The 13,720-nt window shown below is 47.1% G+C and overlaps 1 protein-coding gene across 1 annotated transcript in view; it reads right to left on the reverse strand.

Annotated features, from left to right (window-relative positions):
* The window catches only part of dpr12 (defective proboscis extension response 12), a 114,375-nt gene that overhangs the window by 13,973 nt on the left and 86,682 nt on the right, over window positions 1–13,720 (reverse strand). Inside the window, exon 5 of the mRNA XM_014348729.3 lies at window positions 1,461–1,595. Coding sequence (XP_014204215.2) covers window positions 1,461–1,595 — 135 coding nt within the window. The remainder of the gene's footprint in view (window positions 1–1,460; window positions 1,596–13,720) is intronic.

Consider the following 13,720-nt stretch of genomic DNA (forward strand, 5'->3'; position numbering starts at 1 on the left):
TGCGCGCCGGCTATTTCCTTCTGCCAGGGGGGGGGGGAGCTATAGCTCCGGGACTCTTTCTTCCGTTTTGTGCGAGGGGGCCAAAAGTGGGACATGAGAGTCCCCCATATACATAATATATATCTCCCGACAAGCATCGCGATTGATATGCCAATCAGTGTCACCCTATTCCTTGCGTATACACGTTACTCCCATGGCCTCGACTCCGCGTGATATATATACGTGCGTGGCCACGCGTGCACACACCCACCCTAATCTGCTCCACGTATCGCGTGCGCTTAATTATTATTATTTGCGATTCGTTGTACCCCCCCCCCCCCACCGGGTGCATATTAAATATGACGCCCCCCCACCCCGTTAAACGTTTAAAATTAAAAGCCGTACTTTGCAAGGGTTGTAAATATACCTACCCCCTAGGAAATACACGTATATACCGCGTACATTGCCGATTTGCTCGGTGTATACCAACGAGGACGCGGCTGTAACAGAAGAGAACAAAAAAAAATCTTCGCGCTCGTACGTAAATGTACGGTTCAATGTATCCGAAGGCTTTCATCATCATCATCATCATCATCATCATCATCATCAGCGTCTTTGTATCTCACTTTTGTTTCGCCATCTCACGGGACGATGGAACCAAGAGGAGTATAGGGTACAACAACAGCGGGTAGAGCAGGTTCATACAGTATTCTCGTGCTTGGGAGTGGAGCAGGGATTAGGGGGCATGGGGGGGGGGCGAACAAACGCCGGGAGGATTACCAGGTCAAGAGTTGCCTGCCTCCTCCCCTTTTTTTTTTCTCGCTCTCGCCGAATGTGCATAATACAAGCTGGTTGCGTATACATATATATACGCGCGTGCACTTCGGAGCCCGTGCATATATATACGGCACACTCGACGAGTCTCGGGCTGAAAAGCGAGCTTTGAAAATTCTACTCGCGCTCGTTCATCGGGCGATGTCGGCTCTCATTTTTTTTTTTCCCCTCCACCTGCTAACCGTACCCCACGTAAACCTGTACGTAGGCGCCCCGTGTGCAGTTCTTGCAAAGTCTATAGACCCTGATGTAGGTAGGTATTCATGGAACGCGATGATGGCACGCTTCGAGAGGTGATTTCCTAGCGAGCCTTCCGTACAGTCGGCAGTGCAGAGGCTGTGTACTATCATTCATAAATGCGGCAGTGCCCCAACCATATATTGCTATTCATATGTGCGTTGTACATGTATACGTATACGTATGGCTCAGAAATGTAATTAAGGCTTTGGAGGAGCCGTGGTGCGTGTACTCTAATACGGCCTTCCCCTCCCTTCGATCATTCGACATGTTTTCTCTATTTATCTCGATTTCTCTCTCTCTCTCTCGATACGCATCAGCTATGCGATACCGTATACGTTGCCAGATGTGGCTGTTGTACATCGGAGCTTGAATTTCAAGTAGATTTTTTTTTTTGGCTTTACCCTTACCTTTTCTATAATACAGACGAGGCTTATTATAGATCCGACGTCGACGTGGTGCTCGTCCCCGCCGAGTATGAACGCTTCTGGCGTCACAATGTTCAGATTGACAAAGTGCGACAGTATCCCTGTACTCCTTGAGACCTGGAAAAAGAAAAAAAGAAAAAAAGAAATAAATAACATGTGTTACTCAAACCAAAGTTAAATAATCATCGATATAATGATTGTAAGTCCGACGCAAAGCTCGTCAATGCTCAAAATTGCGTGCCGAGAGGTACGGCGCAAAACGTTGCGTTGTACAATGTGCATACATTATGCAGCAGTTTAAATTCCACGGCACGCAAAGCGAAACTGACGCCCAGCTATGCGAATTATTTTTCCCACCCAACAACGGCAGCGACCGGCCATCAAGATCCGCCCCCCCCCCGGCCCGCTGTCTATTTATCCACTCAAAGTTTCCGCAGCTTTGGGGCCCCCCTCCTCCCAAATCCTTGCTCCTTCTAATGTACAACAGTGTATATATATGTATACTGTTGCTGCTGGTCTCTCGCGTATTGTACGTCCTAACGGACCGCCGTCAACGAAATATTCCGCACGCGCTGTATATTCCCCCTCTAAGCTGCGGCATAGTTTATTCATAGTTCATTGTGCGAGCCTCGAATGGGTATATATACGTGCAGGCTTGCCTATACGGTTGTTGTTTAATTGTGTACGGCGTCACGTCACGCTGAAACGCATCCCAATGCGTCGGGCGGAGCAAAAATAAACACTGAAGGAGTTTGAGGCCACGACATTTGAATCCTCCGATAGCTTTATACGAATACCTATATACAAGCCGATTGAGCGCGTAAAATCCTTTTATGAAGGGCCATTGTACAATCGATAGGTATATATACTTATACCTGTGATTTACATCTAAAAATGGGGCCGAGGACGATGAATTTGTTTTTTCCCCTTGGAAAGCCGAGTTTGTTCATGAATATCGAAGCGAGACCTTCGATAAAGCCCACTTTTGGAGGAAAAGGGTTCGTAGTAATATCCGATGCTAATGGGCGCAGTGTGGATTTTCATTTTGATGGATACTCGAGGAGGAGGATGGAGATTCAGCGCGAGATTTTTTCCCTTTTAATTTCATATAGCTAAGCTGCAGGATACAAAAAGCGACGGCAAAAGTCGTAGCGCCTTGATTTTTCTTTTTACAACACCCTTCTCCATCCAAATTTATTGGTACACGGGGGTATGTGTATGTATAGGTCCCCGATATCGGAAAGCTTTTGGAGAAGTGCAGAGGGGGACATTCAAAGGAAATTTACATAAAGAAGAGCATACGATGGGCATCCCTTCGTCCTTTGCAGTGTATACTCCAGAGGGACGCTGAGATGAAAAGGGAGGGTCCGAGCGGGGGAGGGTAGCTATTGACTCAACGATGAAAACATCCCTCCGAATTGACTCGACGTTTCTCCCTTTGAATTTCGTTATTGCCCCTCTTCTCTCTCTCTCTCTTCTACTACTACTTTTCCCAATTCTGAAATTTGCACATACCGTGTCGGGCAAAACTACGACGTATTTTTTACTTTTTTCATTTTATTTTCAGCGCTCGATATCCTTTCGGAGGAATAAATTAAAAACTCCATTGCCTTTGGCCAACGAAAGGTGCCAGGGTGTAAAACTCGCGACGACAATACCAGAGCAATGGATCCGCGATCAATTCCATTCCCATCAAAGACAAAGGTATTATTGGCAAAATTCTAATTGCTTTCCGGGATCCGATTGTCGCGAGCAAAACAAGAAAAAAGAAAAAAAGGAAATAAAGGAGGAAGGCAACAAAATCGAAAAAGGAAAAAAAATCTACCCAGCGTTAAGGAGGAAGAGGAAGGGAAGCAGAAGGCGATGGGGCAAAAAGCAGCTCTCGGCCGTGCCCCGGGGAAGAGCAAATCCGTGGAAATCGGAGCGCGCAGATAAGGAAGAGGGGAGTTGGAGGAAAAAAAAAAAAAAAAGGTCCGGGAGCGAGAAATCGAAGAAGAGCGAGATTTTCCCTAAGAGCCGCTGCGCGTGGCACGAAGAAAAGAAATACAAGGGAAAATAGAACCCCCCCCCCTAACCTCCTTCTCCTCCCCCCTTCGTGTTAAGGCTATTAGAAGTTGAGGAGGGCAGATAGCGCCCCCCCCCGCGCGTGTATACAAATCAGGAGTGCGTCTATGCTGAATTGGTGTACCAATGTGCGTATTGATAAGGAATAATCGGGGAGAGCCTTGTTATCATTGTTGTTATTATTGTATCCGACGAGTGGAAAAAAAAAAAAAAAAAGGAAACGAGACGTCATGGCAAGCGGAAAATGAGTTTCTGATGGGTAAATCTGGAGAAGGCGGGGGCATCCCGAGCAGGTGCTTCTTTTTTTTTTCTCTCATCCGCGTATGCACGCGCACGCCGTATCGAGTTATCGGCAGTGCCACGGAAAATGGATGTATTAAAAAGATGAGGGGCAAGTGCATTTATTACTTTTGTTGGGGGCTTACCCGCCCTGGGCTGCTTCGTCGAGAATTCATGTATTCGAGACTGGCGACGACGAGGATGCAACAGAGTTCACCGAGTATAAGAGGGCCTCGAGGCTATAACGAGTGGTATACCGTGGCCTGGATTATTCAAACGTCATTTGGCGGGCGAATTTATTGTTTTCTCAGGGAAAAACGACCTCCCCCCACACCCTGGCGCCTGCCAATGAGATTTGCAGGGCTGTCTCGCGCCTCTACTTCCCAGACACCATTATTCAGTCTTTTGATTCATATATTGTACACCTATAGACAAGTCATACACTCTGTTGTTTATTTTCATGCAACTGCAGTATTTGCTGGAAAAAAAAAATTTGTTTAATTCAAATAAACTGAGATAAACGTTTATACGCCAATACAAACAAATTATATATTAAATGTACCAATAAATTGTATAGAATTCAATAATTCGTTGCACGAAACAAATATTTATTTAAGTATTACGTTATCAATAAATGATTCGTTTGATTTAATGTATTATTATTTGATTGAAGTAAATGTTCGTTTTATTTGAATGTACATTTGTTTTTTGGTATTCAACGAATGGAGCGACGAACAAAGAACCTTTAGATAGAGATCACTTGGTCTCCGTCTAAGGTGTTGATTTTATTTTATTCCTGATTTTACAGCAGAGCTCTTGCGCCTGTATGCATGGATTTAAAAACTCTATACACACGACCCTTTGTGCACACGAATATCCGCGAATGCGGAGAAACTCGCGAAAAAAAAAAACGGCTCGTATATGTATATATATGTGGGTATAGAGGAAAAGGAAAGTCACGCGATAGGTCGTGCGAGCGCGCGAACAATGTCGGCTCCGATGTCGTTGACGACCTATAAATAAATCTCCATTAATCCGCCCGCTTTGCTCCCAACGGGGACTATACAGTAGCCGTAGTTGTTTAGGTGTAAGTACCAGGAAAGTAAGGGCAAAGACGACACTTTAATGGCCCTTCTTATCGCTCCCGGATCTTCCCCCGACTCCCTTGCCTGCAAGATGTACACTGCCACTCAGCGATGGGGAAAGAAAAAAAGTCACGGTATTTAGGGAATTCGGCACTATATAAGTGAGTACCTTTGCCACTATTCTTAAAGTAAATGGGCCTATAGTAAGGTTGGCGTCCTCCCGAGTGCCGCAGTATACACCGCGTGAGGTACCCTCCCCCCTTTCCTTTTTTTTTTGATAGAAGTCTCGTATATTTATTGCGCCACTTTTCACGGGATTATTTTTATTAGCCCCGGAGCCCGAGAGAAATATGCCCGAGAATCGGGAAACCTTGAAGCCATTATCTTGCTTTCTTTTCGCTGCCAAAAAGTACACGCCGTCAGAAATATATTTACCCCCTCAATCGACGCGATATTCTCTACCGAGCCGAGTTATATTTATCGATACTCGGAGGGGAAAAAAAAGTTTGGTCGCTCTGATGTAAATTCGCACTGAAGGTAACTGTGTTGAAAATGGCACTGGCTATTTAATAGCGAACTTGACCGAAAGCTCCCAAATTAGTTTTGGGATACGCGTATCGGCCATTGATGATTTTTGTTTCAGTAATGTTTTGTTCTTGTTTTTATATATATAAACAATCGGGTGTACGTAGAAAGCCAAAGTTATAGATGTACGGGTGAGATGACGTTGTTTCAGGCAACAAACAATCCACGGGACGCAAATTAATCCACGGAGCCGGTGTTGCGTGATTAGGGGAGTTTCAAATGGATAAAGTAGCAGAGATCCGCCACCCCGAAGCGCACAACGGCCCGCAACAAAGTCACGGTCGCGCTGCTAACCAACAAGAGCGCACCACGGTATAATGGAGTGCAGTAGGCTCATCGCGCTTAGCATAATCCGTTTTGCGGGATAATCCCCTTATTATGCGTCCTGTGCCAGCCCAAAGAGGTATACAGAGAACGAGACTGCAGCGTCCCAAAGTCCTCAACTCGAGCAAGCTGCTCCCGCTTTTACACCACTTGTCCCGGTCTTGTGCGCGCCGCCAGTAGCGTGTATTATATAGCCGCGGGACGCGAAAATTGCGCTGCATTAGTCCTCCTCCTGGATATTTGTCTTGTCGGGCCGGAGGAAGGGAGACCCACCGCGCAAATAATACCCGCCGGTGTGTACCTCCAGCCGACGACTACTGCGACAATTAATTGCGCCGCAGCATCACCGGATGTTGCGTTGACGCGCCGAGTAATTGCAGTCCCTCTCCTCCCTCTGCCTAAGCGCCAGTTAGCAGCTGTTTTTTTTTTGCTTTTCGGGGCATCGGTCATACGCACCCCGTCTCACATTTGTGGCGGTGCACCCCAAAAAGTGTCCCAATTTTACGCTAAACACGCGCAATTTTTTACATCCGCGACCCACCCAGCATAAGCTTTTTCCGACCCTTTCCAGGAATGCACGTCGTTTTTCACCCCACGCGCCCGCACAAATCTTCTTCCACCCCCCGCCCTCCTGCGTGTCGCTTGAATATTTTGGGTAATTTACCGAACAACACAAGTTAAATTATTTCAAAATTTCGCAAGTTTCGTGTATCTTTTTACTCTATGATAATAGTTGGCATTGGCCTGAAATATTGAATTTTTTACAGAGACATTTGTGTCAAATGAATGTAACAGAACAAACCGCATGTAGCCTGTTTGAATGCAAACAGAATTAAAAAGTTAAATCGATGGTTTGAAAAAAAAAAAAAAAAAAAGTTAAATTAAAGAGGTCTTAATCCAAAAACCAAGACAGCAGCCCCATACGGAGTGTATAGAGCTCCATGGTGAAGGCGCGCCGTGTAATGGAAAAAGTACACGTGTAACGAAAAGGAAGGCCAGAACTTTTCTCCTCCTTTCGAATCTTTTCCACATCCCCGGGGGAGGGTTCTCCTAACGCCATCGTCATCGTCCGGCATCGGCTGTCCTAACGACTCTCCACCGATGGCTCGTTGCTGCCCCTGTTTGCCCAAAAAGTTTGCCGATCCGAAAGTTTAGCCCCCCCTTTCTCTTACGCTTCCTGTCCACTCGAACTCCTCCTCCTCCTCCCCATTTAAAAAGCAGATGAAAAGACGAGGGGCGGCCTGCAACATACCTATATACCGCTCCGTGATTTACAAGAGAAACATTAACAGAGTCAACTACAGCTTCGATTGGCCCCTCCCAACCCCCCGGGGAAAGTTACATTGGGAACAAATCACCGGGTAAGTAGGTACACACGCGAAATGAAGAAAACTTGGCCCCACAGCGTTGCACCGAGCAAACGAACGAACGGACGTATACACGCGCGTGGAGCTATATATACTCGGTTAGTTTCGTTGTGCCACGTCTAGGAGGCGAAAACGAGACCGTATACGTATACATACAGCCGAGGAGGAACGAGATTCAGCTGTGGGACCTGCTCGCTTTGACGTGGCTCGGTCTATCCGGCTAATGAGCAGCCCGGATTAGGCCACCACCTCTCGAGACTCTCTTCCTCCTCCAGCCCCTATGTCTATATAAGTATATGTAGGTGTACACACGTACAACGGGTGTGCCGCGCCAGAACCATACCAAAACGGGGGCTTTTGTTTATGTTGCGTGGTATTATGATACGAGGGCACCCTCTCTTTGACCAAAGATGCCGGTCCGTTATCTACTTGTTGTTATGCCGAGCTCCAACTCTTCGGGGGGACGCGGGGCATAATTGTCATTGTTTCGGTGTCCACAATAACTCTCCAAACGGCGTGGCTCTACAACACCAAGTATATATAGACGCCAGTGCGGGGTGGGCATTTATATATGTATACACGGGAGCGATGAATCCCGGGAGTTTAATGAGCTTTTTACGCCGCACTTCTCTCGGTATACATGTATACACGTATCGGGAGCCGCGCGCTCGTTGATCGGCTTTTGTCGCGGCCGTAATTGTCAAAGTTTCGCTGCACAAAACGACGCTAATGAAGCGTTTTATGTATACCTACATAATTATATTCATGCCCTCGACTTTTCTCTCTCGCTGCGCAATCGGCCCCTAAAAGTAATTATACGAGGTATATACATATACTTTGTATCACAAAGAACCTCCAGTCTTGTATTTACCACGCTGTCGTTTGCGTTCGGTGCACATATATGTACATAATGTGTTGTGGGGCTATAAAAGAAAAAGCTCATGCGTAGCGAGATGGATCGAGGCGAGAATTTGCATGTTTCCAGGAATCGGTTGCTATGTAAAAAACACACACGCCCGAAAGATCGATACTCGAACCGACGAGGGGGAAGCTTTTTGCGGTGCACCATTGAACGTGCGCGTATTGCATTTGATGTTAAAACAGTCGATTTCAATATGGATTCCCGCACGATGCGCGTACAGACGTCACAAGCGCTTCCTTTGTGGCGGGGAAAAACAAATTTCGAGCTTTGCGGAATAAAAAAGGGTAGAGACGGGCAATCTTTTCCAAGGGTATACACACAACTGGCATGGAACGACCCCGAGTCCAGCTTGCGGTGGCGGACTTGTAATAAGTTAAGAGGGAGGCGGTGGCAAGTATAGATCCAGCACTGCACGCGCGGAACTGAAAATTGACGCATGCAGGGAGAGCACCCCCCACTAACTCCCCTTTCATCCCGTGCCTCGAGCTTATCTCGTTCGTCGCTAACGAGCCCTTTGCCTGGCTTAGGCATATATATACACGTATAGCTGTACACTGCAGAGAACCGCGAGGTGCTAATGAGTGACGAGTGGCAACGTCAGAGGACACTCACACGTACAGAGAATACACAAGGATAGCCGGGCGTGGGAGGGGAGGGAGAGCCCTTTTCACGTGCGACGACGCATCACGACGACCGAGGAGCTTTTCTCGAGTCGTCGTCCTTGCGGGTTGGGTGCAGAGGGCCTCGCATACCAAACAGTCCGAGCTATATAAAGGTATACTCTCTCTCTCTCTGCAGTCCTGCTCTCGACCGCACGCTGCAGGGCAAATGGTTAACTCAAAGGGAGGTGTATATATACGTATACGCCGAAAGCAGGTATTAAACGTACACTGCATATTCATTGTCCCAACTTATTTAATGACCATTGGGTAGCCGAGTGCTTCTGCGGGCACCGAGTGAAATTTGAAATAACACACACGAGCTGGGCCGCACCCGGAAATTATTACCCAACTCTCCCCCCCCTCCCTACCGACGCATTCTCCGCTTTCCACGAGTATTGTTATTGTTATATTTTCCACACGTGTATCAAATAAGGTGCAATAAGGAGTCCTTTTATTCATTGTATACATTTAACAAAGAAGAGAAAGAGTCGGTCCAATGGGCGGCAACGGACTTACTTGGCAACGGCGGTGCGGGGGGGGGGGTGTCTCGTAATCGAGAGCACCTGGCCGCAAAGTTGCAAATTGCACCGGACAGTTGACGAGCAAAGAGCGACGGTTCCATCATAGCCCGTGTACAGCTGTCGCGGTGGCGGCGGTGGCAGTAGTAACAGTCGGCGTCAGGGCGTACGCAGTAGTATCGAGTGCCGTAACGGTCGGACGCTCGTGCACCCCGTGCCTGTGTATATATGTATATGCACCCACGGCCGTGTTCCGCTCATTGTCGCGTATATACACACACATATATATGTATATATATATACGTATAGTGCAGTGGCCGCGGTGGCTTTGTTTCCTTGCGCTTTGATGGAGGGCAAAGGGAAGCGAGAGAGGGACGTTGGGCCGTGCTCGCTGCGTTTGAGAGCGCCAGCTGGGAATTCATTTCCTGCCACTCGTACCTCCTCCTCCTCCTCCATTGCGCTTGTGCGCGTGTTAGCTGTTTACGTAGCTGCTACTCCTGCCTCTGTGTACCCGCTCCTATTACGGGTGGGCATCTTTTGCGGACAAAGCTCATTCCGCGCTCAACTACCCCCCGCCCCCTTGGCTTTTTCTCTGCGAGCCTTTGCGCGTGAGGATGAGTGCCGTTTGGCTTCAATGCCCTTTGCTTTGTCGGCTGGAGTACGGAGCGGAAGTCGAGCGAGCGAACGGTTTCTTTTGAATCGGCGGGCTATTGCGCCGTTAAGTCGGGCTCCGCGAGCCGTGTTTATACGGTAGGAATCGGAGTAATTCTCTTACACCACAGCTGCGATGAAGCTAATACCCAATGCACTTCTTGTTTGTACCATTTCTTTCCCTCCTCCCTTTTTGCCCTTGCTCAAAACATTTTGTTTATACGTGTTTTTACCCGCCAACTAAGTTCCAGAGTTCATTATCGAGAGATGAAACTGTCGACGCTTCTTTTGCAGGTCTAATTAAAACCACGCGTATGTATTTGCGCCAACAGAATTTCGTAATTTAACGAGAGACGATGATCCGATTGAGCGTTACGCGTGGATGACGTTATCGATCCAATTATAAAATTGTCAATAATTCAAAAAGCTAATTAACTCGAAAAAATAAAAAAGAAAAACAGACGGCTTCCACCCTCGTCCGAATAAATCAGCCGCGCTTATACACAAACCCGGAAAATCGAGCTGGATCAGCAGAAAAAGGGAACAACCAGGGGGGGAAGGAAATAAAAAAAAAAAAAAAAAAAAAAAAACATGCAGATGAAAGGAGCTGAGCACAGCTGCCGAGAGTTGAAAAATAAAAGCAGATGGCTGGCGATATCCGAGGCCACCCCAACTCCCCGTCCCGCAAGTCGCAGAGACAGAGGAAGAATAATAAGAGACGGGGTCGCGCGGATGATATGGGTACACACGGAGGAAGTCGCGCTGCTTGTCGTCGTATGGACTCTCTTTTTACCGCCCGGAATTAATTAACGTATTCATACTTTTGCCTGTTGAACGAGGACCCCTCCCCATCCCTCTCGCTACGCCGCTTTTTACGCCTCGGCGGTGCTTCGATTCACCCCCCACCTCCGAAAAAGGTCACCCTGTCGCGGGGGCTGACACAGATTCGAGCGGCGCCGAGGCACTGAATTACCGCCCGAATGTGACACGTATTTCACACGTGTATATGTACCTGCGAGACTTTGCAGGTGGGAGGAGGGGCATTGTTTTTTTTTTTTTTTTTCAGTCTCCCTGGGCACGTCGATGTTGGATGACGCGCGGAGAGTACACCTGCCTCAGTTTGTAATTACAACTTTGTTTTTGCGCCGATCATCCAGCGACGAGTAAGTATACAGTGGGGGAAGCTCCAACGGTCTAGAAACGAAAAAAAAAAAAAAGAGTCTTTTTTTCACAATTATGCTCCCCCTCGGCGCTACATCTGTAGCTTCTTGACCCAATTTCGTCGAGTTCTCTCTGCGCATCCTCCAAGTGCACAACACGCCCGGTGCACGAAAAAAGTTCTCCTCGACATGTAGCTCCTTGGGAGGGGGGGACGCCGGAGAGAAAATCCAGGAAACACGAGCTACATCGCAAAACTATCCCAAGTATCGAAACGAAATTTTCTTTTCTTTTTCATGTGCATTTTCGTAATTTCACGCTCCACTCTCTGTACACACGAGGCATGACGATGACGCGTGTCCTCTGTAGACAAAGCCGAGGTGTCGAGAGAGATAAATTACGCGTTATCTCGACGCTCGCGTACACGTACAACAAGCCGCGCCCGCGGAATGTCCCTTTTTTTTTTCGCGCCCTGATTATACGAATAGACGCCCGCACAAGTTATAATATCGCGCCACGAGAGGGAAAAAAAAAAAAAATTTCACACAGCCACCTGGTTCTCTTTTAATCAACCCGAAAGTCGCTCGAAATATTCATGGGAAAAACAGACGCGCACGAGCGAGCGAGCACCGGAGGTCCTCAATTTCGCTTACTCGGTGAAAATAACCCCGTCTCGCAAATTACACCTGTACGGAAGGAGAAGCAAATCCTCGATCCGAAAAACAATTAATTAGCGACCGCGTCGATCAACTTTCGGAGCCCCCAGCTGCATTGAGCGAACTAATGGCAATACGTTCCTCGGAAGCTCGAACCTATAATGCATACAATAATCCAAATTGCGCCTATCGACTTGCGCAAACAATTACGTACAAGTACTCCCCGTTGCTCCTTAAAGCGCCGAAACTGTAAGACGACGATGGAAATCCGTCGATCCTCCGAGTTGATTGCGCGGGGGTGATACGTACTCCCATCCAGCTATCGCGGATAATGGCATTGGCTCAAGGAGTGTCTATATTAATGAAGGGCTCTCGCGCCCGCTTGTCTGAGTGTCGTACCAACCTTCCACCTACACGTACATACATATGGTTGTTCGACATCGATCGATGAAATGGTAAAAACCAACAGCGATGGATATTGAAGTTTCGGGATGGAGGGGGGGGGGGGTTAGAGTGTCGCTGCTGAGACGAGCGCAAAGTTCAGCCCGCGCGCTTTGATGGAATTAAACAGTTTTTTTTTTTTTTTTTTTTTTTGCGGGAGTTTAAATTGTTCGAGGGGACTAAAATTGGTGGGGCGCTTACCCGCGTGCTGCAACGAGAGAAATAAAAGTGTACAGAATCTTTTCGGGTAGGTAAGTTGCAGAGGCGCAAAAGTATAGGAGGGGGCCCATTTAAAAAGCGGGACGCGCGGGAGCAGCTAAAGGAGCACAAAGGCCGAGGAGGGAAGGAGCGCGCGCGTATTGTACGGGCGCGCTAGGGAGAGGCTTTGCGAATGAAAGATCGTTAAAACGCGAGGGATGAGGGAAAAAAAGCCCGGGTGCGCGCACGTATACAGTTGCGAGCTCGTTCTCGGTCCCTTTTTTTTTTTTTTTTTTTTTTTTTTTTTGGCTTAGCCCCTTGAATGTGTACTTGTTCGGCTCAGCGAAATTTCGGGGCCCTCGCGTATACCTATACGTGGCGGGACTCTTGTCAAAATTTATGAAGCGCCGAACGCCACGTGCTATATCTCCCTTTACGTTGGAACTTTCGAGAACGGGGAGCTACTCGACGTCGTTACCTATTAACGTTCACTCCCTCGTGGATTCACGTGGGGCTTGGCAAGTGATGCATCGACGTTTAGACTCTGCATTGCTTATACCTTACCAACTACATTAACATCAAGTGGTAATTGCTACCGTGTTATGTGAGCCACGAACCGATTAATACGTTTAGTTTTACTCTTCGACCTCGATTGTTGTCATTTTTTTAAATACTTTTTTTTTTCAATCCAAATAAACGTTTGTACGAATACAAGCAACTGTATATTTGTATTTCTTTGAACGGCATGAATATTTATTCAAATCTATTCAAAGAAATTTTTCATTTGATTGAAATTTAATTACTTGATTTGTAAAAGAATTCACTTTATCTGAATGTGTGTTTATTTATTGGTACATTTATTCGTATGAACGTTGATATAAATAAACAAATTTTTTTTTTTTTTTTTTTTCAGTGTAAGTTTATCAAGTGTGAGTAGTTGTGCACGACCCGTATAATTAAAATACGACATATATTTCCAACCTAGAAGCTGCATCGCGCAACACTGTGGCGATGAGTAAAAAGGTGAAAAAAGGGGCCTGAAAAGGAATTGCAAAAAAAAGAATCACACCTGAGCGTCAAATGTAAACATCGACATAGCTCGCGCAAGAGAGAGAGAGAGAGAGAAAAAAGAAGGACGGACGAGTACGAGAAAAAACGAGTGGAGATCCCAATTACCGGGGAGCCTTTTTGCCCCGCGTAACTAGAGCGCGACTCTGTCGATTTTTGAGCGCGCGAGCGAGCCGTGCTTCCGCAAGTACACGTACGGCGAGGAAAATCGATTTCGTAGGCGCCCGGGGGGCCGACGTTGCCCCTCTGCACCGAAAAAAAAAA

The sequence above is a fragment of the Copidosoma floridanum genome, unplaced genomic scaffold (assembly GCF_036245765.1).
Source record: "Copidosoma floridanum isolate Cflo_tuat_1 unplaced genomic scaffold, Cflo_Japanese_pri ptg000007l, whole genome shotgun sequence".
Classification (NCBI taxonomy): Eukaryota; Metazoa; Arthropoda; class Insecta; order Hymenoptera; family Encyrtidae; genus Copidosoma; species Copidosoma floridanum.